Source organism: Anomaloglossus baeobatrachus, chromosome 1 (assembly GCF_048569485.1).
Source record: "Anomaloglossus baeobatrachus isolate aAnoBae1 chromosome 1, aAnoBae1.hap1, whole genome shotgun sequence".
Classification (NCBI taxonomy): domain Eukaryota; kingdom Metazoa; phylum Chordata; class Amphibia; order Anura; family Aromobatidae; genus Anomaloglossus; species Anomaloglossus baeobatrachus.
In genome coordinates this window covers 974,827,694-974,853,766 of record NC_134353.1, presented here as the reverse complement: position 1 = coordinate 974,853,766, position 26,073 = coordinate 974,827,694, and the positions used below count along the sequence as shown (strand labels likewise).

The 26,073-nt window shown below is 48.8% G+C and overlaps 1 protein-coding gene across 1 annotated transcript in view; it reads right to left on the bottom strand.

The window, feature by feature from the left end:
* Nucleotides 1-26,073, bottom strand: part of GBA2 (glucosylceramidase beta 2) — a 165,392-nt gene that overhangs the window by 115,845 nt on the left and 23,474 nt on the right. Inside the window, 3 exon segments of the mRNA XM_075330500.1 lie at nt 6,397-6,488; nt 11,410-11,618; nt 11,621-11,710. Coding sequence (XP_075186615.1) covers nt 6,397-6,488; nt 11,410-11,618; nt 11,621-11,710 — 391 coding nt within the window.

Here is a 26,073-nt window from a genome sequence, read left to right as displayed (position 1 = left end):
GAGCTTTGTGGTGATAGAGAGGAGGGTGGAGATGTAGGGGGTGCTGCACTGTGGAGAGCTTTGTGGTGATAGACAGAGAGGAGGGTGGAGATGTAGGGGGTGCTGCACTGTGGAGAGCTTTGTGGTGATAGAGATGAGGAGGAGATGTAGGGGGTGCTGCACTGTGGAGAGCTTTGTGGTGATAGACAGAGAGGAGGGTGGAGATGTAGGGGGTGCTGCACTGTGGAGAGCTTTGTGGTGATAGAGAGGAGGGTGGAGATGTAGGGGGTGCTGCACTGTGGAGAGCTTTGTGGTGATAGAGATGAGGTGGTTAGCCAGATAGGTGACCCTGGCTGCTGCATTAAGGATGGACTGTAGAGGGGAGAGTCTAGTTAGGGGGAGACCAATTAATAGAGAGTTACAGTAGTCAAGGCGGGAGTGGATCAGGGCCACGTTGAGGGGTTTTGTCGTTTCCATTGTGAGAAAGGGGCGGATTCTAGAGATGTTCTTGAGGTGCAGGTGACAGGAGCGGGCAAGAGATTGTATATATACAAGTCCTAGTGCGTGCCCGATTTAAACACAGGTATTAATTGTTTAATTGCTCACCTGTCTGAGTCTCACAGCGTCCCATATTGCAGCTATAGTGATGGTAGCCGCCATTTTGCTTCAGTCACATGACAGATTAAAGCCGCGCCCAAGTGCTGTACTGCACATGTGCAGGATTTCTAAAGGTTACTCAAATAGAGCAACTGCCTTTGTGAATCCAGCTACTCAATCGGCGTATGAATATCGTGCAATACAGATACAAGGAACCACAGCATTGCTAAGCGTTACTCAAATAGAGCAGCTGGCTATGTGAATCCGGCTACTCAAACAACGTAGGTATATCATACACTATGCAGACATAGAGGGCTGCAGCGTTACTAAGCGCTACTCAATTAGAGCAGCTGGCTATGTGAATCCGGCTACTCAATCAACGTAGGTATATCATACACTATAGAAACAACAAAGAGCCAGCACCAATGTGCACTAAGGCATCAAATATTCCAAACTGCATTATAAAAATTTTTTTTTTTTTTTTTTTTTGAGATTTTTGGCAAAAAATTGCAATTTCTTGAGCTGCTTCGCCACGTCACGGCAAATCTCATTTGAAGCAGTCCTACACTAAAATATTTTTATAAAATGTGCCATGCGGCCTCACATATAAATAGCAGAACTGCTCTCAGCAGCACTCACCTGGTCTATTGCAGTCCCGTACCCATGACTGAGTCATGGCTGTGGGCGTGACGTGGCGAAGCAGCTCAAGAAATTGCAATTTTTTGCCAAAAATCTCAAAATTTTTTATAATAAGTACAGTTTGGAATGTTTAGTGCTGTAGTGCACATTTGGTGCTGGCTTTTTGTTTTTTCTTCATTGAATTGGTCGGTGGTTGACCTCCACCTTGCTATGCACCCCAATTTGGGATGTATTCCATCTGTCTGGATTTTGGCGGTTGGTGACTGTTCACATTAAGTCATCAGGCTTTGTCCACAGGCTATTTACTTCATGCAGCATTTGCTTGGACCTGTCCCGCCCACAGCCATGACTCAGTCATGGGTACGGGATTGAAATAGACCAGGTGAGTGCTGCTAAGAGCAGTTCTACTATTCATATGTGAGGCCGTATGGCACATTTTATAAAAATACTTTAGTGTAGGACTGCTTCAAATGAGATTTGCCGTGACGTGGCGAAGCAGCTCAAGAAATTGCAATTTTTTGCCAAAAATCTCAAAATTTTTTATAATAAGTACAGTTTGGAATGTTTAGTGCTGTAGTGCACATTTGGTGCTGGCTTTTTGTTTTTTCTTCATTGAATTGGTCGGTGGTTGACCTCCACCTTGCTATGCACCCCAATTTGGGATGTATTCCATCTGTCTGGATTTTGGCGGTTGGTGACTGTTCACATTAAGTCATCAGGCTTTGTCCACAGGCTATTTACTTCATGCAGCATTTGCTTGGACCTGTCCCGCCCACAGCCATGACTCAGTCATGGGTACGGGATTGAAATAGACCAGGTGAGTGCTGCTAAGAGCAGTTCTACTATTCATATGTGAGGCCGTATGGCACATTTTATAAAAATACTTTAGTGTAGGACTGCTTCAAATGAGATTTGCCGTGACGTGGCGAAGCAGCTCAAGAAATTGCAATTTTTTGCCAAAAATCTCAAAATTTTTTATAATAAGTACAGTTTGGAATGTTTAGTGCTGTAGTGCACATTTGGTGCTGGCTTTTTGTTTTTTCTTCATTGAATTGGTCGGTGGTTGACCTCCACCTTGCTATGCACCCCAATTTGGGATGTATTCCATCTGTCTGGATTTTGGCGGTTGGTGACTGTTCACATTAAGTCATCAGGCTTTGTCCACAGGCTATTTACTTCATGCAGGATTTGCTTGGACCTGTCCCGCCCACAGCCATGACTCAGTCATGGGTACGGGATTGAAATAGACCAGGTGAGTGCTGCTAAGAGCAGTTCTACTATTCATATGTGAGGCCGTATGGCACATTTTATAAAAATACTTTAGTGTAGGACTGCTTCAAATGAGATTTGCCGTGACGTGGCGAAGCAGCTCAAGAAATTGCAATTTTTTGCCAAAAATCTCAAAATTTTTTATAATAAGTACAGTTTGGAATGTTTAGTGCTGTAGTGCACATTTGGTGCTGGCTTTTTGTTTTTTCTTCATTGAATTGGTCGGTGGTTGACCTCCACCTTGCTATGCACCCCAATTTGGGATGTATTCCATCTGTCTGGATTTTGGCGGTTGGTGACTGTTCACATTAAGTCATCAGGCTTTGTCCACAGGCTATTTACTTCATGCAGCATTTGCTTGGACCTGTCCCGCCCACAGCCATGACTCAGTCATGGGTACGGGATTGAAATAGACCAGGTGAGTGCTGCTAAGAGCAGTTCTACTATTCATATGTGAGGCCGTATGGCACATTTTATAAAAATACTTTAGTGTAGGACTGCTTCAAATGAGATTTGCCGTGACGTGGCGAAGCAGCTCAAGAAATTGCAATTTTTTGCCAAAAATCTCAAAATTTTTTATAATAAGTACAGTTTGGAATGTTTAGTGCTGTAGTGCACATTTGGTGCTGGCTTTTTGTTTTTTATATCATACACTATGCAGCCACATAGGGCTGCAGCGTTACTAAGCGCTACTCAATTAGAGCAACTGCCTTTGTGAATCTGGTTACTCAATCAAAGTAGGTATATCATACAGTATGCAGACAAGGAGGGCTGCAGCGTTACTAAGCGCTACTCCATTAGAGCAACTGCCTTTGTGAATCTGGTTACTCAAATCGACGTAGGTATATCATACAGTACACAGACAAGGAGGGCTGCAGGGTTACTAAGCGCTACTCAATTAGAGCAACTGCCTTTGTGAATCTGGTTACTCAATCGACGTAGGTATATCATACAGTATGCAGACATAGAGGGCTGCAGGGTTACTAAGCACTACTCAATTAGAGCAACTGCCTTTGTGAATCTGGTTACTCAATCAAAGTAGGTATATCATACAGTATGCAGACAAGGAGGGCTGCAGCGTTACTAAGTGCTACTCCATTAGAGCAACTGCCTTTGTGAATCTGGTTACTCAATCGACGTAGGTATATCATACAGTACGCAGACAAGGAGGGCTGCAGGGTTACTAAGCGCTACTCAATTAGAGCAACTGCCTTTGTGAATCTGGTTACTCAATCGACGTAGGTATATCATACAGTATGCAGACATAGAGGGCTGCAGGGTTACTAAGCACTACTCAATTAGAGCAACTGCCTTTGTGAATCTGGTTACTCAATACAGAGGACTACAGCATCGCTAGATGTTACTCAAATAGAGCAGCTGGCTATGTGAATCCGGCAGCTCAAACAACGTAGGTATAGCATATAATGCACAGACACAGGGGGCTGCAGGGTTACTAAGCACCAATCAATTAGAGCAGCTGCCTTTGTGAATCTAGTTATTAAATTAGCGTAGGCACATCATACAATGCGCGGGCACTGAGCCCCCGCCGTACTTACAATAGACATGGCCGAGCCCCCACCATGCTTCGCTATAGCCATATCCCAGCCCTCGCCATGCTCGATTGTCACGGGTGTGTTACAGGTGACAGTCATGTGGTTTTTGGCAATAGAAGGTCACAGTGTTTGGCTGCACCGAATGCTCCCTGACTTTCCATAGTTCCTGTTGTCAGTATTCATTGGCTCAGTGGTTGGCACTGCAGTCTTCAAGCGCTGGGGTCCTGGGTTCCAATCCCACCAACGACAACATCTGCAATAGTTTGTATGTTCTCCCTGTTTTTGTGTGGGTTTCCTCCGGGGTCTCCGGTTTCCTCTCACTCTCCAAAGACATACTGATAGGGACTGTGACGACATGGACTCTCATGGGTTAAAGTTTATTAACATTCAGCCAGACGTATTGTTCTACTGTGTGGTAACTCATGTTTGCTTAACTATTGTTTGGGACCAGACCCTTGGGAGAATTCATTGTATTGTAGTTGTGTATTGCTAATGTGATTACCTTAGTAGACTAGCCATTGTCTAGTCGGTGACTCCCAGACTACATGTATACCCTCAGTCTTTCTGTAGACATCAATTGGATGAACATTGTGTATGCAGTTTGAGATTCATCCAATGGGAGAGGCGATCTTGTCCAACCAATCGATGAGGACGCAGTGTATCTAAGTGGAAGGCTGTGGCTATAAAAGGGACTTCTTTAAGCCACCAGGTTGTTGATGGATGCTGATGGATCCAGTCTAAGCTCTTTGGAGCTGACTAGAGGATCAGGATATCTTATGGCTTCAATCTAGGGACTCCGGTTCCGGTTGGAGACCATATCCACAGCCTAGGGATTTCGACTCCGGCTGCCAGGATTGTAACATCATACCAGGACTACCTAAGGAAGAATCCCAGGTTGGGACAATTTGGTCACCTGGCTACAGACTTTGCAGACCTCAGACAGCTTCCTAAATCTGGCATTATTCCTTTCTCAGTGGGTGCCCACCAAAAGCGGGGTGCTGCTGGATTGGAGTAAATAGCCCTGGAACCTCTGAGGCAAGGACATTCTAAATCCCTGGTGAGCCAGCGGAAGGGTGAGACTCTGTTGCCTGTTACTTTTGTGTGTTTTGCTGGTTATGTGTTATGTGCCGTTAATTGTTTGGGGATCCAATAAAGTCTAATTATTGTGGTTCCCTCACCCTGTGTTGTCTGAGTAGTGTTACGCCCATGGTTAAGGAGGCCGGCGTTCAGTTGGGATGAGCCCTGAGCCATGCTGTCTTTCTAAAGGCGGCGTGTTTTAGCGGACGAGAGCACCCACTGAGCCCCGTGTCTCCACAGGGACTTTACATTGTGAGTCCCAATGGGGACAGTATTGGTGATGTATGTAAAGCGCTGCAGAATTAATGGCGCTATAGAAGTGAATAAATATTACTATTATTAGGTAGCTTTCCTGCTGGATTCATCTCTCCCCCTTTTGCGCTCAGCAGGAGCTCGCCTTCCACCCAGCTGCTGATCATCAGTCTTCTCTTGGTGTTAAATACTCTCTTCTTCCCTGGACTGGTGCTATTATTCAGGTCATCATAGCTCTGGTTCCAAGCAGGTGGCTTGCTCTTATCTGTAGTATCATTGCTGAACTCCTGCCTGTGTCACCTGTAGATAAGTAGCTCATGCCCCCCCCCCCCCCCCATGTGCACCCCTTGTGTCTTCCTTTAGTGGGGTCGAAGAAGATCTCATCCCACCCGTTCCCTATCTAGGGTCCAGCACTAGGGATACGTAGGGTCAGGTATCTGGCTTGGTGCAGAGATGCGGAACCCATTCATGGTGTGAGGGGCCAGCTGTAGGTTTGGTTAGGGGGTCACCATCTCCCCTGTACTTGGCATGACATTGATAGCATGTACTTTTAGGCATGTTTCACTCTTTGTCCTGCAGAGATCTCTCAGGTCCACAGGCTCAGAAGGTTCCAGTTTCAGGTCATTGCTCCATAGACTAGAATCCCAGAACGTGCTTATTTCTATAATTTGAGCTCATCAGAAGTAACTATTCCGGTGTTTTAGGTCAATATAGATGATGCCTCCGAGTTCGGGGTGGAGAGTGTTTAGTACGGACCTTACTGCACTAACAGAACCCTCAGCGCCCGCTGCAGTCACTTCCGGGACTGGACAAGTCGTCTCCTCGTGAGTCTGGAAGCAGCCGGCGACTGTTTCTTCTGTCTAGTGCTGCTCCTATGTGACCGCTGCTGTCCTCAGGACTTAGGAATATGGCTAATCAGTGACACGTCAGTGATCATCACCAGTAAGTTTTTATGTCACAAGGGGAGGATACGTCAGTTATGCTGCATGAGGCACGGACATTCGGGGAGTGGCTGGCTCCCATCACTTACCGTAGATCTGACGCAGAGGTACGGAGTTGAACATGTCTATAAATGGCGCCTTCTTCTCTACATAGGTCTTACGGAACCACCACATCAGGTACCTGAGAGACGAAGAGCAGAGATCACATCTTAGGGGACGGATCCATTACTGTTCAGCACACGGTAGATTACATCAATCACCAAAAAGCCAAAACGTCACCAGCGCCAAAATGTAACGCACAGAACACATACCACACAGCAGAGAGTGAGGACCCGCCTAGTGCAGCCCTTCGTCCCATGCGCACACCCGGCCAGCCCTCCGTCCCAAGCGCACACCCGGGCAGCCCTCCGTCCCAAGCGCACACCCGGTCACGTGTCCAAGAGTGCACACCCGGGCAGCCCTCCGTCCCGAGCGTACACCCGGCCAGCCCTCCGTCCCAAGCGCACACCCGGTCACGTGTCCAAGAGAGAACACCCGGCCAGCCCTCCGTCCCAAGCGCACACCCGGTCACGTGTCCAAGAGTGCACACCCGAGCAGCCCTCCGTCCCAAGCGCACACCCGGCCAGCCCTCCGTCCCAAGCGCACACCCGGTCACGTGTCCAAGAGCGCACACCCGGGCAGCCCTCCGTCCCAAGCGCACACCCGGTCACGTGTCCAAGAGCGCACACCCGGGCAGCCCTCCGTCCCAAGCGCACACCCGGTCACGTGTCCAAGAGTGCACACCCGGGCAGCCCTCGGTCCCGAGCGTACACCCGGGCAGCCCTCCGTCCCAAGCGCACACCCGGTCACGTGTCCAAGAGCGCACACCCGGGCAGCCCTCCGTCCCAAGCGCACACCCGGTTACGTGTCCAAGAGCGCACCACCGGGCAGCCCTCAGTCCCAAGCGCACACCCGGTCACGTGTCCATGAGCGCACACCCGGGCAGCCCTCCGTCCCAAGCGCACACCCGGCCAGCCCTCCGTCCCAAGCGCACACCTGGTCACGTGTCCAAGAGCGCACACCCGGCCAGCCCTCCGTCCCAAGCGCACACCCGGGCAGCCCTCCGTCCCAAGCGCACACCCGGCCAGCCCTCCGTCCCAAGCGCACACCCGGTCACGTGTCCAAGAGCGCACACCCGGGCAGCCCTCGGTCCCGAGCGTACACCCGGGCAGCCCTCCGTCCCAAGCGCACACCCGGTCACGTGTCCAAGAGCGCACACCCGGGCAGCCCTCCGTCCCAAGCGCACACCCGGTCACGTGTCCAAGAGTGCACACCCGGGCAGCCCTCGGTCCCGAGCGTACACCCGGGCAGCCCTCCGTCCCAAGCGCACACCCGGTCACGTGTCCAAGAGCGCACACCCGGGCAGCCCTCCGTCCCAAGCACACACCCGGTTACGTGTCCAAGAGCGCACCACCGGGCAGCCCTCAGTCCCAAGCGCACACCCGGTCACGTGTCCATGAGCGCACACCCGGGCAGCCCTCCGTCCCAAGCGCACACCCGGCCAGCCCTCCGTCCCAAGCGCACACCTGGTCACGTGTCCAAGAGCGCACACCCGGCCAGCCCTCCGTCCCAAGCGCACACCCGGGCAGCCCTCCGTCCCAAGCGCACACCCGGCCAGCCCTCCGTCCCAAGCGCACACCCGGTCACGTGTCCAAGAGCGCACACCCGGGCAGCCCTCCGTCCCAAGCGCACACCCGGTCACGTGTCCAAGAGCGCACACCCGGGCAGCCCTCAGTCCCAAGCGCACACCCGGTCACGTGTCCAAGAGCGCACACCCGGGCAGCCCTCCATCCCAAGCGCACACCCGGTCACGTGTCCAAGAGCGCACACCCGGGCAGCCCTCGGTCCCGAGCGCACACCCGGCCAGCCCTCCGTCCCAAGCGCACACCCGGTCACGTGTCCAAGAGTGCACACCCGGGCAGCCCTCCGTCCCAAGCGCACACACGGCCAGCCCTCCGTCCCAAGCGCACACCCGGTCACGTGTCCAAGAGCGCACACCCGGGCAGCCCTCCGTCCCAAGCGCACACCTGGTCACGTGTCCAAGACCGCACACCCGGCCAGCCCTCAGTCCCAAGCGCACACCTGGTCACGTGTCCAAGAGCGCACACCCGGCCAGCCCTCCGTCCCAAGCACACACCCGGCCAGCCCTCCGTCCCAAGTGTACACCCGGTCATGTGTCCAAGAGCGCACACCCGGGCAGCCCTCCGGGTGTGCGCTTGGGACGGAGGGCTGCCCGGGTGTGCGCTCTTGGACACGTGACCGGGTGTGCGCTTGGGACGGTCACGTGTCCAAGAGCGCACACCCGGCCAACCCTCCGTCCCAAGCGCACACCCGGTCACGTGTCCAAGAGCGCACACCCGGGCAGCCCTCCGTCCAAAGCGCACACCCGGCTAGCCCTCGGTCCCGAGCGTACACCCGGGCAGCCCTCCGTCCCAAGCGCACACCCGGTCACGTGTCCAAGAGCGCACACCCGGGCAGCCCTCCGTCCCAAGCGCACACCCGGTCACGTGTCCAAGAGCGCACACCCGGGCAGCCCTCCGTCCCAAGCGCACACCCGGTCACGTGTCCAAGAGCGCACACCCGGCCAGCCCTCGGTCCCAAGCGTACACCCGGCCAGCCCTCCGTCCCAAGCGCACACCCGGTCACGTGTCCAAGAGAGCACACCCGGCCAACCCTCCGTCCCAAGCGCACACCCGGTCACGTGTCCAAGAGCGCACACCCGGGCAGCCCTCCGTCCCAAGCGCACACCCGGTCACGTGTCCAAGAGTGCACACCCGGGCAGCCCTCGGTCCCGAGCGTACACCCGGCCAGCTCTCCGTCCCAAGCGCACACCCGGTCACGTGTCCAAGAGTGCACACCCGAGCAGCCCTCCGTCCCAAGCGCACACCCGGCCAGCCCTCTGTCCCAAGCGCACACCCGGTCACGTGTCCAAGAGCGCACACCCAGGCAGCCCTCCGTCCCAAGCGCACACCCGGTCACGTGTCCAAGAGTGCACACCCGGGCAGCCCTCCGTCCCGAGCGTACACCCGGCCAGCCCTCCGTCCCAAGCGCACACCCGGTCACGTGTCCAAGAGTGCACACCCGAGCAGCCCTCCGTCCCAAGCGCACACCCGGTCACGTGTCCAAGAGTGCACACCCGGGCAGCCCTCGGTCCCGAGCGTACACCCGGGCAGCCCTCCGTCCCAAGCGCACACCCGGTCACGTGTCCAAGAGCGCACCACCGGGCAGCCCTCAGTCCCAAGCGCACACCCGGTCACGTGTCCATGAGCGCACACCCGGGCAGCCCTCCGTCCCAAGCGCACACCCGGTCACGTATCCAAGAGCGCACACCCGGGCAGCCCTCCGTCCCAAGCGCACACCCGGTCACGTGTCCAAGAGCGCACACCCGGGCAGCCCTCGGTCCCAAGCGCACACCCGGTCACATGTCCAAGAGCGCACACCTGGGCAGCCCTTCGTCCCAAGCGCACACCCGGGCAGCCCTCAGTCCTGTATCCCGGGCCCAAAACCGGACAGCCCTCAGTCCCGAGCGCACACCCGGGCAGCCCTCGGTCCAGAGCGCACATCCAGGCAGCCCTCAGTCCCGAGCGCACACCCGGTCACGTGTCCAAGAGCGCACACCCGGGCAGCCCTCCGTCCCAAGCGCACACCCGGGCAGCCATCAGTCCTGTATCCCTGGGCCCAAAGCTGGGCAGCCCTCGGTCCCGAGCATACACCCGGGCAGTCCTCGGTCCCACGTCCCAAGCGCATACCCGGGCAGCCCTCGGTCCCACGGCCCAAGCGCACACCCGGGCAGCCCTTGGTCACGCGTCCAGAGCGCACACTCCATCATACTCACACGGCATTTTATATATAAGGTGTTCTAAATATATAGATACTACAACTCTGCCTTTAAACATGTGCTATAAAGTAAACTATTGTGTGTACCAATAAACTCACTACACAAGATAGATCCCACATATGTGTGATCTGCAGCAGGCGCATTATCTGTGACGTGTAACCTACGTGTTATCTATGGTGTGTACAAAGCATGGTACTCGCCGGGAACCCAAGAATAGAGGTTATAGACCGGAAGATGGACATTGCATGGGGAGACAGATAATACACAGGCTGCATAGATGTACTCATATAGGAAGATGATATACAGGCTGCATATAGGCAGAGATGATATACAGGCTGCATATAGGCAGAGATGATATACAGGCTGCATATAGGCAGAGATGATATACAGGCTGCATATAGGCAGAGATGATATACAGGCTGCATATAGGCAGAGATGATATACAGGCTGCATATAGGCAGAGATGATATACAGGCTGCATATAGGCAGAGATGATATACAGGCTGCATATAGGCAGAGATGATATACAGGCTGCATATAGGCAGAGATGATATACAGGCTGCATATAGGGAGAGATGATATACAGGCTGCATATAGGGAGAGATGATATACAGGCTGCATATAGGCAGAGATGATATACAGGCTGCATATAGGCAGAGATGATATACAGGCTGCATATAGGCAGAGATGATATACAGGCTGCATAGATGTACTCATATAGGAAGATGATATACAGGCTGCATATAGGCAGAGATGATATACAAGCTGCATATAGGCAGAGATGATATACAGGCTGAATACAGGCAGAGATGATATACAGGCTGCATACAGGCAGAGATGATATACAAGCTGCATATAGGCAGAGATGATATACAGGCTGCATAAAGCCAGAGATGATATACAAGCTGCATATAGGCAGAGATGATATACAGGCTGCATATAGCCAGAGATGATATACAAGCTGTATATAGGCAGAGATGATATACAGGCTGAATATAGGCAGAGATGATATACAGGCTGCATACAGGCAGAGATGATATACAGGCTGCATACAGGCAGAGATGATATACAGGCTGAATACAGGCAGAGATGATATACAGGCTGAATACAGGCAGAGATGATATACAGGCTGCATATAGGCAGAGATGATATACAGGCTGCATATGGGGAGAGATGATATACAGGCTGAATACAGGCAGAGATGATATACAGGTAATCTGCTTACCGGACACCCATAGGCAGATGAGCCAGCTTCTTAGTGGCAGACACATGCTCCAGCTGGAAGGGTTTCCTCTTCTCATGAAACTCGTGTGCTAGGCAGATCCTCCAACCATAAGGGGGCACTCTGTACCCCGGAGCTGCGGCCTGGTAGCTCTCCATCAGTCCCTGGGTGCTATCCATGTCTGTAGGTGAGAGCCGTCTGTCACCCGGGAAGCGTGCCAGGTGATGTGTGCAGTGACTGTCACACCCAGCGGGCAAAGGTCCTCCTGAATTCCTGACTGGAGATCAGAGAGCCAAGTCATAAACTGTATGTGTGTCAGCATACGGTGTATACACAGCGTCTGCATAACATTATATATAAGTATATATATATAAAAAAAAAAAAAAAAAAAGACAGTACACCCCTCACAATTCTTAAACCTCTTGGGACAGCCCCGCAGATCAGACCCTGTGATACAATGTACAGTGTCAGTGCGCAGCTTGTATACAATGTGCAGTGTCAGTGCGCAGCTTGTATACAATGTGCAGTGTCAGTGCGTAGCTTGCATACAATGTGCAGTGTCAGTGCGCAGCTTGCATACAATGTGCAGTGTCAGTGCGTAGCTTGCATACAATGTACAGTGTCAGTGTGCAGCTTGCATACAATGTACAGTGTCAGTGTGCAGCTTGTATACAATGTGCAGTGTCAGTGCGCAGCTTGTATACAATGTGCAGTGTCAGTGCGCAGCTTGTATACAATGTGCAGTGTCAGTGCGCAGCTTGTATACAATGTGCAGTGTCAGTGCGCAGCTTGCATACAATGTGCAGTGTCAGTGCGCAGCTTGCATACAATGTGCAGTGTCAGTGCGCAGCTTGCATACAATGTGCAGTGTCAGTACGCAGCTTGCATACAATGTGCAGTGTCAGTGCGCAGCTTGTGTAACAGTGTAAATAACTCATCACAGCAATTAATGTCTAAACTGCTGGCAACATAAGTGAGTACACTCCTAAGTGAGAATGGCCCCATTACCCCCTCCCCCTCCCCAGTGTCATGTGACTCATCAGTGTTACAAGGTCTCCGATGTGACTGAAGGAGCCGGTGTGTTGCATTCGGTGTTATAGCTGACACTCCTCATACTGGTCACTGGAAGGTGAACATGGCTTCTCATAGCAAAGAATTAAGGAGCTGAAAAAAAGGAATCATTGTTCTACATAAAGATGGCCAAGGCTATAAGATTGTCACCACCCTGACCCTGAGCTGCAGCACGGAGGCCAAGACCATACAGAGGTATAACCAGACAGGATTCCCTTAGAACAGGCCTCACCATGGCCGACTACAGAAGGTGAGTGCACGAGCTCAGCCTCATATCCAGAGGTCGTCTGTTCAGAAGAGACGCAAGAGTGCGGCCAGCATTGCTGCACAGGTTACAGGGGTGGGGGGGTCCACCTGTCAGTGCTCAGACCATACACTGCAGAGGTTACAGGGGTGGGGGGGGTCCACCTGTCAGTGCTCAGACCATACACCACACACTGCAGAGGTTACAGGGGTGGTGGTACACCTGTCAGTGCTCCGACCATACCCCGCACACTGCAGAGGTTACAGGGGTGGGGGGTACACCTGTCAGTGCTCAGACCATACACCACACACTGCAGAGGTTACAGGGGTGGGGGGTACACCTGTCAGTGCTCAGACCATACACCACACACTGCAGAGGTTACAGGGGTGGGGGTACACCTGTCAGTGCTCAGACCATACACCACACACTGCAGAGGTTACAGGGGTGGGGGTACACCTGTCAGTGCTCAGACCATACACCACACACTGCAGAGGTTACAGGGGTGGGGGGGTCCACCTGTCAGTGCTGAGACCATACCCCGCACACTGCAGAGGTTAAAGGGGTGGGGGGTCCGCCTGTCAGTGCTCAGACCATACATCACACACTGCAGAGGTTACAGGGGTGGGGGGTCCGCCTGTCAGTGCTCAGACCATACACCACACACTGCAGAGGTTACAGGGGTGGGGGGTCCACCTGTCAGTGCTCAGATCATACACCACACACTGCAGAGGTTACAGGGGTGGAGGGTCCGCCTGTCAGTGCTCAGACCATACACCACACACTGCAGAGGTTACAGGGGTGGGGGGTCCGCCTGTCAGTGCTCAGACCATACACCACACACTGCAGAAATTACAGGGGTGGGGGGTCCGCCTGTCAGTGCTCAGACCATACACCACACTACATTGCCTTGCAAAATTCACTCTTTCAGGAAGAATTACAAAATATGAATAAAATAAATAACTAACTCATACAGGATATGGAGAGAAGACGCTGAAAGATATAGGAAATATAAGTAGAAGCAATATCTGGAGAAGGTGAAGTCACTGAGTATATAAAGAAACATGAAAAGCATCCCACATTCACATCCCATAATAACACCAAGGACTGTGGGTTAGTCATACGTATAGTACAGGATAAGGCGATCGGTGAGTGGCTCCCGATAACCCAGCGTTGTGGTCAGATAAGCTACAAATCTATCCAGTATATAGCACCAATAGTCGTAACCAACCCCCCAAAACAATGCAGTTAACAACAAATGTAAAAAATAAAACAAATGTGCGTGCAATACAGCTGAAACGGCGAGGGACCTGACAGCGATGCAGGTCTCTGAGTGAGAGCCCATCCACACTGGCCAACTGTAATGGACTACTTCCTTTTAGGAGTGTCTGCTATTTTTGTAACCGCTTTGACACTTCCTTGTGGAACCGCAACCAGGGTAATTTGGAGTAGGGCTTAATTAAAAAAAAAAAAAAGAAGAAGAGCGACCAACATTTGTTCTTGAAAAAAGCTCCAGTTCATAACTGTTAAGGCCTCGTTACATCGGGGTCACGGAATTCGTGACGCACATCTGGCCTCGTTAGTGACGTCGTTACGTGTAACGGCTCCGAGCGAGTGTTAACTCGTTGGTCCTTGTGGATGCTGGTTGTTTGTCATTCCTGAGGCAGCACACATAACTACGTGTGACACCCCGGGAACGATGAATACAGCTTACCTGCGTCCTCCGGCAACGAGGTGGGCGTGTCGTTAATGCGGCTTTTCTCCACCCCTCCGCTTCTATTGGTCGGCCGCTGTGTGATGTCGCTGTGATGGCACACGAACCTCCCCCTTAACGTCGCTGTGGGCGGCAGACAACCTCTTCATTAAGGGGGAGGTTCGTGCGCCGTCACAGCGACGTCGCTAGGAAGGTAAGTCCGTGTGACGGGTGTTAGCGATATTGTGCGCCACGGGCAATAATTTGCCCGTGAAGCACAAACGACGGGGTCGGGTACACTCGCTAGCGATATCGCTGCGTGTAAAGCCCCCTTTAGTCTTGAACATGTGAGGAGCTCGTCATGTGGACCTCGCGGGTCCTCTTCCAATATTTGCACAAATTTGTTCCCATCCAATATAGATTCCTGTAAGCATTGATCTCATTGGTTGGAGTAAATGTGAGTCCGTCTGACAAAAAACTCAAATGAGCTTCATGGAGGATGAAACTAGATAGATCCTGTACTTGTGCAGTTTCTTCTTCCAGTATGGACGACCACCTGCAATCACCATGTTGACATCCTCCCCTGTGTTTTTTGGTTGGGCAGTGACTGAACCCATGGGGTTTTTATTTGTATTATTTTTACTGTATTTTTGATTTTTAAAAATCTTATTTTTTTCTTGTTGCCTTTTGTGTGTTCAGCAATTAACTCCTTGGTGTCCTCCGACAAACAATCAGCAGAGGTTTCAGCCGATGTGTCGGTGTCTGAAGCGGACACTTTTTATTTTTTTTGATAAATCAATTGTGAATCTTGAGAAACTTCCAGGTTTTAAATTTATATTAATAATTGCAACACGATTTGTGTGATGTCCCTCATTACCTGTGCAGAGTGCAACTTACAGTATGTAGGTTGTACGACTGGCACTTATATATATGTATATATGCAGGCATTTGTTAGATGCTACAAAAAAAAAAAAAATGACAGCTAAACGTTGTTCTATATCCAGACATTTCTCTCCTGTACATGGAGGGAATGCTCTGTAAGATTAAGGCCATTGAGAAGGTTCACTGGCCAGCGCGGGGAGGAGACCACAGACGAGGGCGTCTCACAGGGAATCGTGCAGGATCCTCATACTTCACAGGTCTTCATTTAAGACACGATTTAATTTTCCATTCTGATTTGTAATGGAAAGTATTTGTAGATTGGTTTCATATATTGGTGTTCTATTGTATTACATTGGATACCTGCTCGAAGAGGCAGGACAGGAGGTAAAACGCGGAGACCATGTGTAATGTTCATGTAATGAGCGTGGACATCTAGTCTGACACGTGTGTGCTGAACTTTCAGATATAGCCCAAGTTTATATCTGCTGTAGAGTAGTGATGTTCTTACTGGATTTGAAATAATATACAATTTTATGAAGTTTTGGAAGCTGGATTTACATGTTTTTTTCCTCCGGTCTTTGCACAAGCACTTGCCGTGTCTACCATTCTTCGAGGATTGGTGACCCGACTTTCTTCTTCTGAACTTACGTGGTTTTTTCCTATTTCCTCCGGTCTTTGCACAAGCACGTTCCGTGTCATCCATACTTTGATGATTGGTGAGCTGACTTTGTTTTTCATTCTTATATTTTAAGCGCTCAAAAAAAGCTCCAAAATCCTACTAGTGTTAAGGTGAACTCTTAACCAGAGATCACTAGTTGCCTACTGCCTGGTCTAATTGGTGTGGGTCGAGTGCATGCTTGAAAAATGAGATCAGACACAGTCGGATATTCATCTTTCCTCGACAGAAGTCAGCCCATGCTCTGCTTTATTACAACTGAGCTTGCTCTGATATAACCTTGCAAAGGAGCATGTCCGGATGTGTTCATTGGTCAGTGGGTCGAACAATGTGTTAGTCCATGAGCTGATTGGTAGGCGTCATTGTAGGCGGGTCTATGACATCATTGGATGGATCCATGGTGATGGTGATGGTGATGGGAGGGACATCATCTGGTGGATCCATGCTGGACGGTTTGGTCTGTAATGTCATCTGATCTTTAGGTTGGTCTTCTCTTATATGGTATCTTCTTACACCTGGACATTCCTTGCATTCCAGGCAAGGTGTGGAGAAACAGGCAATGACAGCCACCTTTATATCTGTGTCATGTATATGATCTGAAACCTGAATTATGTAAGGCAAATCGACATATTTCCCACAATGCACTGTCAAGAGGTTAATTAAGTATTTCATCTTATGGCTCTCCTCAACAGTCCCCCCTAAATACTTTATTAACCTTCTGACCCTACCGTGGTCCTCTAACACATCAGCTCTAATGCTTTAACTGCAACCTTTTTTCGTTTTGGTATCCACTATACAAGCAATACTAAGCCTTTGCCCCCGCTGGTACAGACTGCTGATCAGAGAGTTGATCACATCCCGCACACACAGTTCACAGAGGTATAGGTAACTAGAACAGACGATTAATGCCGAAGCGCTTACTCAGAATTTGAGATTAAATCGATTAGAAAGAGTAAGGCAATTGTAAGAATAAGCTTCTTACTGTTATGCTGCAGCTTTTAGCATTACCGTTTTTGAAAGACTGATTCTCAGTCAATATCTGAGAGCTGTCCGCGTCTTCGAGACTTTTCTACCCGAATACACCTGATTGTATCACAACACTAATGGATCTCTTCTTGTCTCGGGTCTATAATCTACCACCAGGAGGCCTTTAACAAGATTTCCCTTACACATGGATCCGATTACCTTCAGTAACACAGAGTAGCACTTTTACGGCTTCAAATACCAACAAATAAAACAATACCAGTTACCTATAAGTGTATGTTATCCTTAAGTCACTTAAACCCTTAAAATAATTGATTGGTTCAGGTCAGATAATGTTTTTCCCACCATGAGCCCTTATTTGGGTAATGTTCCTGTACCCATTGTTCCCTTATGGTTATTTCCCATGTATCATCCCCAATCTAGAAATTCTCCATAAAGTTCTATGTGAGATAATCCAACACTATGTGTGTTGTGACCCTCATTCTGCTGGTACGATGGACTCTTTACAGCGGTTGTTGTCTCCAGATGGGTTTTCCCTCAAGCTTCATGGAAGTCGCTGTGGTTGGGATAAGCTGGATCGGTCCACCTGATTCTGACTCATGGCTCATTCTGACTTGTCTTTTTAGGATCACCCAGTCTCCTGGCTGGAGACCACGTGCTCCTAACACTGATTTAGGATCTGGAATTGGAGGATACACATGTTTAACACACTATATAGGCAGTTGTATACGGCTCATACATCACTGGTCAAGATATCACACTATATCTGCAGTATGTGTGAGAAATATAATCACGTTCTAGGTACTAAACCAAAAATACCTTATATAAAGATCTAATTATTAAAAGGAAAACGAACATTTGTTACATGATTTGCAGCGTTCACCATTATCTTGTGGATCGTTACATGTTTATGTTATAATCATTAAAATTCCAAACAACATACACCCATGTGAGTATAGACACAATTAAATATTCCAATAAAGGAGGGGCAGGGATTGGGGCAATAGCCCTAAACTCTCCCTACCTCGCAGCGGAGGTCGGCACCCTAGAAGGTGAATTGGCACCCCCACTCACCGACGGCTCACCCTCCCTATCCCTACACTGCTAAGCTAATACGTGCTGCTAATGTCAGTGAGGGAATATAGAAACCGTGAGATACCGGGGATAAAAAGGCGTCAATATGCAATTATATATATCCAATTCATTCCCAAAGATTAAATATTCACACTCTGTATTTACATAGCTGTTTGTAGCTTAAATCAATATGATACAGCAAAATTGAAGGACCAAACCCTAACATAAATTAAATATCTCACATGTATAACATGTACCCACTGTATAAATACAATAATAATAAGGCCAGGTAAAGTCATGAGGAGATCTCGTCCAATCACAGACCCTCCACTGTCCAATTCACACTCAGGCTAATAAAATAAACGCATATTTGTCAGACACTTAGCATGAAAGAAGCCCAACGCATTTCTCCCCTCTTCGCAGTGGCAGACAGGGTTCATCAGGGGCATCCCCAGGTACTGTAAGATCTTTATAATGACCTGTGCTATAGGATATGTACTTTTACCACTTTTTAGGAACTCCATCTTTACATACCACCAGCACCATGAGTTTTTCAGCAGTAACGTTTTCCACACTGGATATGTTTCACAGCAGGCCTGAAAAGAAATTCACTCAACACGCACAAAACTCATATAAACCTACTCATGGTAGATGTATATGACTAATCTGCAATCACCGGAGCAGTAGAGCGGATGATGGGGGTGTTATTACGAGGTCTTTACAGTTTTTCTACCTTTATAATAGGCACACGTCTTACAAGACTGGAGGTGTCTCGCCACCTGGGTACTGAGCAGTGGTGCCGCCAATATCTTGTCCATCCCAACACCTTTGTCACATGGGTTACCTGGGCCATTATTGAGTAGAACGCTCACGGCAGAGAAAGCTTACCGCCCTTTATCCACAGACCTTCCTCAGTCACTGGCTCCCTGCGTCTCACACTCCGTTCCTTGCTGAATCGCTTGTTCCTGTAAGGATTTAAGAACACAAGGAGTGACCAATGTCACGGACGACGTGACAGGAGCCACCGAGGTACTGGTCTGCATTGGACTCTCAACTCTAGGACCATTCACTGCTTCTTTGTTGTGCACCTGTGCGAGCATCTCCTCCGGCTGCTGCCTATATCCACATTTTGACTATCTTACCCCTTTCCGCTCTACAAACCACAGTGATCGCAAATCTTCATCTCATTCTCCTATTCCGATGAGAGAGGAGTGGTTTGATTTTTAATACCTCATGTTGCGTAACCTCAGCATATCCAGTGTGGAATCAACCAGCATCTTGGCATCTGGATCCATCTACGGAAAAACTCAAAATCTGCATTAGCAATGGGCTCATCTAAGACATGTTCAAAACCTGACAATTCTTGTTACATCAGAGCAATCATGAGATATATGTCTGTCTGCTGTATCTTCCTTACAGATAAAAATATAAAGAACACTTAATAGAAAAACCCAATTGATGAACAAATTAAAACCTTAAATAATGTGTGATTTTCCACATCATCTTTCCCCCCCTTTATGAATCTATTATCCAAAACATAATTAGATTCAAAAAGTGTGTGGCCCCAGAGCTCTACATTTAGGCATGAAAGTCACATTGTATAGATTGTACCTAATCAGGAACACCAGAAATATTGTTTTTATCTGTAACGTAATAATGGAAAACCCTTTCAATGGCTTTTATAACCTTTGCTTGGACCACAGAAATCTGCATTGCAATCATTCTTTCTATAAAAAGAAAGCAGATTATTCAATACATTAAATATAAAACACAGAATGCCATAAATAATCCACATTTCTTAAAACAAATTATTGTAATTATTAATAAATGATTATTATGATTATTATTATTAATAACTATAATAACGTAGCACAACCTCTGGATATTGGATGTAGAGGCGTTCATATTTGAAACATTGAGGAGATTATCAGCATCTCTGTGATACTGTCCTATAACCTGAAGGGATAAAAGAATCTAGAACAAATAAACTGGCCATGTGGGAAAACAAAATGTTGATTTGCCATAGAAAAATTATCCAACAGACTTCTATGCTTGAAAAGCTATCAATGAATGTAAACATGTCCACAGTTGACTTTTATTTCTTTGGGATAAAATTAGCAAAATAAAACTATTGTCAATGACCTTTTTCCAATATAATTTGCAATGAATTCCCCTTTTTTTTTTCTCTTTTTTTTTTCTCTTTTGGGCTGCTCTCACAATAGATTCCAAGGGGAGACAAAAAAACCCTGTTCTACAAGTTTTTAAGATTGCGCCTCCCCCCAACACCAGACGGAAAGAGGCTTCCTCAGCTGCAGGAGACAAGTCACATTTCCCTTCTTCTGTTGATTTATTTGTTTATTTTTATTTATTTTTTTAAAACATGCAACTCTCAGGATAAATCTATCAGATCCATAACGGAAATATTTATTATTTACTTCTTTATCATGACCTCTACTGCAAAGGTACGTTATTTAAAGGTTTTTTTCTAATTTTATTGCTTACTAATTAATAAGATATTCCTCCTTGTGACTGTCCTGACTCAATCCAACCTGCACACTGGATTTATATTAAGTGTCTTCCACAACCACCCAATCATTCAATGTTCCATCTTTTAGTGCTATAAACATTTACTAACACTTCATGTTATTCAGTGGCTGCAGTTTTGTCAGCTCCACTGAGGCCTATAGAAAATGGCCCCACAGCACGTGACTTCCTTCTTTGTTGGGATTGTAGCATCATGTGGGGGAGGGGAAGGTAAACTTTTTTTTTCAACTATTTCCCCCTATATTCTATAGTCTGGATTTTATACATACACACCATTGCACATCCCCCACTCACTCTGTCTTTGTCTCAATCATGCCTCAGCCATGTGCTTCATCCACCATTTTAAAATCTGTAGGAACATGTGGCAGAGGAAAGGGAAAATTGACCTCACATCTGCTCAAACTCTGTCTCCCCATTTTCTATAGTCTGTACTTATACATATATTTATACACACACACACACACACACACACACACACACATATATGTCCTAGATCTAAGTCTAATTATAGATAAAAACACTTATTTTTCGGTCTAAGTATATAGTACTCCATCCAATCCATTGCTCAAACATTTACAGAGCACATGGTCTTCTTCACACAAACCCTGACTCACTTTGTTTTCTTTGTCTCAATCATGCTGTAGCCATGTGCTTCGTCCACCATTTTAAAATCTTACCTAAAATGTCTGCCTCCATGACTAGCACATGGTTTATCACAGGATTGCGGCCTAGAGTCCCCACATCTCAACACAGTCCACTCATCTGGATTTTTTCCGACCACAACTACACACAACTTCATCAATTTCTCCATCTTTCTCTCAAAATAAACAACACCAAACAAGCAATCTTTCTCTATGCATACCAGATAAAAACAGACAAACAAAAAGACGGGGGAGATGACAAATAACTGAAACACTAAAGAAAACCTGCAGTTTGCAGCACACACTTCCAAATCCTTCCTTATACTGCCACGTGGTCCCTGTCTGATTTCTGCGTTCCGTAATATACAAAAAATACCTAGTATCACCCCTGACTACAAGGTGTCTATACCGGCCGATTCGCCTCTCTTGGAGGACTTATAACTAGCCTCTATAACACAGACTTCCGTTAACCTGCCTCTCTTGGAGGACATGTTAACTAGCCTCTATAACACAGACTTCCGTTAACCTGCCTCTCTTGGAGGACATGTTAACTAGCCTCTATAACACCGGCTCCCATTAACAAATTTGAGAGCTCGTGAAAAACACGTGCCTAACCTGACCAATTAAAACTTGCGCTTTATCTCTAGGCCTCTCGCCGAGTCATTCACTCTAGGCCTCGAGCCACAATTCTATTTAAATCTCCACCAGAACTGCAAAACATATGACAGGCAACAACCAAATACCGTACTACATGGAGTGTCCTCCACGTTTCCAAACACCGCTCAAAAACTCACTTGCTATCCTAACTACCAGTCAATCTCCCCTCTAGACAAATACAGAAGAGACAGCAGGCAACTGAATATGTGACGGTTCTTCCGCAATCAAATATGGCCAATAGCCGTGAGACCCGTCTGCCCGTCAACAGATACCCCAACAAACCGGACACAGTCAGGCAATCAGTGCCACACACCCCACCGAGACCACGGGAAGACTACAGATTATGAAAAATCAGCAGACTTACCATACTCTCGTTAGGAAGTGATCAGTTTCCTGGGGTGTCCAGCACGTCATGCCATTCCAGTTGCCGGTTCATCAGGATTTCAGGTGTCTCAGTCTATTGGCCCCACGTTGGGCACCAATAATGTTAAGGTGAACTCTTAACCAGAGATCACTAGTTGCCTACTGCCTGGTCTAATTGGTGTGGGTCGAGTGCATGCTTGAAAAATGAGATCAGACACAGTCGGATATTCATCTTTCCTCGACAGAAGTCAGCCCATGCTCTGCTTTATTACAACTGAGCTTGCTCTGATATAACCTTGCAAAGGGGCATGTCCGGATGTGTTCATTGGTCAGTGGGTCGAACAATGTGTTAGTCCATGAGCTGATTGGTAGGCGTCATTGTAGGCGGGTCTATGACATCATTGGATGGATCCATGGTGATGGTGATGGGAGGGACGTCATCTGGTGGATCCATGCTGGACGGTTTGGTCTGTAATGTCATCTGATCTTTGGGTTGGTCGTCTCTTATATGGTATCTTCTTACACCTGGACATTCCTTGTATTCCAGGCAAGGTGTGGAGAAACAGGCAATGACAGCCACCTTTATATCTGTGTCATGTATATGATCTGAAACCTGCTCTCCTCAACACTAGGGCTTATTTTCAGGAAAGATTACATTTCTGTGTACTCACCGTAAAATGTCTTCCTTTGAGCCTTTGATTGGGGGACACAGACAGTGGGTATTATGATGTCTCCAGGGAGGCTTGACACTAGATTGAAAAAGTGTTAGCTCCCCCCCCCCACAGCATATACCCTAGCTAGGCAGGAAACTAGCTCAGTTTGGTGTAAAGGCAGTAGGAGAAGGACAACCAAAACACAAGGGTGGGAGCTGTGTCCCTCAAAGAAAGGCTCCAAGGAAGACATTTTACGGTGAGTGCACAAAAATGTCATTTCCTTTCTCGCCTTTTCATTGGGGGACACAGACATTGGGACGTCCCAAAGCAGTCCCTGGGTGGGAACTGAACTATTAACAGTGTATAACATCAGACTAAGAGCTGACTAACGACTGCAACTGCAGTGAACATATATCAAAACACTGTCAAAAAACCGGGCAGTGGCCACTTATAAATGGGCCACTGCCGCCTGAAGGGCTTGTCTTCCAAGAGCAGCATTCGCGGAGGCATGCGTATGCACTCTGTAGAATTTTGTGCACACTGGACCAGGTAGCGGCCTTGCAAAGTTGGGCCGCCAAAGACTGATGGCGGATAGCCCAGGAAGCACCCACTGCTCGCGTAGAGTGGGCCTGCACAGATTGAGGAGGAACAACACCTCGTGTTTTGTATGCCTCACAGATGGCAGTCCTGATCCATCGAGAAATCGTGGATTTAGAAGCCGGATTGCCCTTCTGGTGTCCTTGTGAGAGGACGAAAAGGGCATCAGACTTGCGCAACGGCGCTGTTCTGGAGATGTAGATCTGCAGAGCTCTGACGAGATCTAGAGTGTGAAGGGCTTTTTCAAAAGAGTGGACCGGGACCGGGCAGAATGACGGCAACACAATGTCCTCGTTTAAGTGGAAGAAGATACGACCTTCGGGAGAAAAGCGAGGGAAGGCTGAAGGACCACCTTATCATGATGGAAAATCAGGTAAGGTGAGCGACAGGAAAGGGCCGCCAGTTCGGACACTCGCCTGATAGAGGTAATGGCGACTAAAAAGGCAACTTTCCAAGACAGTCGTTGAAGAGAGATTTCTCTCAGAGGTTCGAAGAGAGGAAGCTGAAGAGCTCCTAGAACCAGATTCAGATCCCAGGGATCTAAGAAGAAAGGTACGGACCTGAGGGCGAGAAGCCAGCCACTTCTGGAAAAATACTGACAAGGCAGAAACTTGTCCTTTAAGGGTACTGAGAGCTAGTCCCGAGTCCAGACCGTCTTGCAGAAAGGCAAGAACATTAGGGATTGAAAAGGTAAGGGGCGACCGATTATGACAGTCACACCCGGAAAGATAGGTCTTCCAGGTCCTCTGGTAGATACTGGCGGAGGAGGGCTTCCGAGAATTAAGCATGGTATGAACTACCCTAGAAGAAAGACCTGATTTTACTAGCATCAAGGATTCAAGCGCCACGCCGTCAAATGCAGCTGTGCTGTATTCGGGTGGAATATTGGACCTTGCGACAGAAGATCCGGGCGGTCGGGGAGACGCCAGGGAGTGTCGCCGAGCAGTTGGAGAAGCTCTGGGTACCAGGTTCTCCTGGGCCAGTCCCGGGCCACGAGGATCACCGGGATTCCCTCAGCTTTGATTTTCTTGATTACTCTCGGAGTGAGAGGAAACGGAGGGAAGATGTAGGGTAGGCGAAACTGCGACCACGGAAAGACTAGAGCGTCGGAGCCGAGCACTAGCGGGTCTCTCGAAGGGATGTATTTTGGCGTTCATCCGAGAAGACATGAGGTCCACATCTGGGAGTCCCCAACGAAGAGTGATCTGATGGAACACTTCGTCGTGGAGGGACCATTCCCCTGCCGCTAGACCTTGCCTGCTGAGAAAGTCTGCGGCCCAGTTGTCTACCCCCGGAATATGGACAGCTGAAATAATGGGAATGTGCATCTCTGCCCAAAGAAGAATCCTGGATACTTCTTTCATCGCTGCCCTGCTGCGAGTTCCTCCCTGACGGTTGATGTAAGCCACGGCCGTGGCATTGTCTGACTGGATCCGAACAGGGAGGCCCAATAGTAAGGGTTGAAAATTCTGAAGGGCCAAAAATATGGCTCTGATCTCCAGAACAGGGAGCGCTCGGAAGGAGACCAGCATTCGTGAACAGTGTGGTGGCTAAACACCGCCCCCCAGCCTATCAGGCTGGCATCTGTCCTGACTACTTGCCAGTGGACCGGGCGGAAGGACTTCCCTTGAGATAGGGATGAAGCTTGAGTCCACCAGACGAGGGAGCTGAGCGTAGACCGAGATAGGCGGACTGACCAGTCTAGGGAAGCTGGATTCTTGTCCCAGGAGGATAGAAGATCCAGTTGTAGAGGGCGCAGATGGAATTGGGCAAAGGACACGGCTTCTATGACCGCCACCATCTTGCCTAACACTCTCATTCCATTCTGAAGGGATGTGTGACGGCGAGAGCGGAGGGATTGGGCGGCCCGGATCAGGGAAGACCTCTTGTCCTCTGGAAGAAAAACCCGGACCCGGGACTGGGCCGTGTATCAGCATACCTAAAAAGGTGATGCGCTGATGAGGAATGAGGGATGACTTGTTGAAGTTGATAAGCCACCCTAGCCTTGACAGCGTGTCTAGGCAAATCTGCACGCTTTCTGAGCAAACTTGAAGAGAGCTCCCTTTGACAAGAAGGTCGTTCAAATAGGGAACGACCAGGATGACTCTGGGGTGTAAAATGGACATGACGGCCGCCATGACCTTTGTGAAGACACGAGGCACAGTGGCCAGCCCAAAGGGGAGGGCCCTGAATTGGAAATGACGGTGTCCTACGGCAAAGTGAAGGAACCGTTGATGAGAGACACATATGGGAATGTGTAAATAGGCATCTTGAACGTCTATGGAAGCTAGGAATTCTCCAGGTTCCATGGCGGCTAGCACTGCTCTCAATGATTCCATTCGGACAGTTCGAATCCGTACGAATTTGTTCAGCCATTTGAGGTCCAAGATAGGGCGGACAGAGCCATCTTTTTTGGGAACGATAAAAAGGTTTGAATAGAAACCTTTGCCGCGCTGTTCCAGGGGCACTGGAATGATAACATTTGCTTTCTGTAAAGAGGCTATGGCCTGAAATAAGGCCTGGCTTTGCGTTTTGGACTTTGGAAAATGAGAACGCAGAAACCTGTTGGCCGGCAGGGAATGGAAATCAAT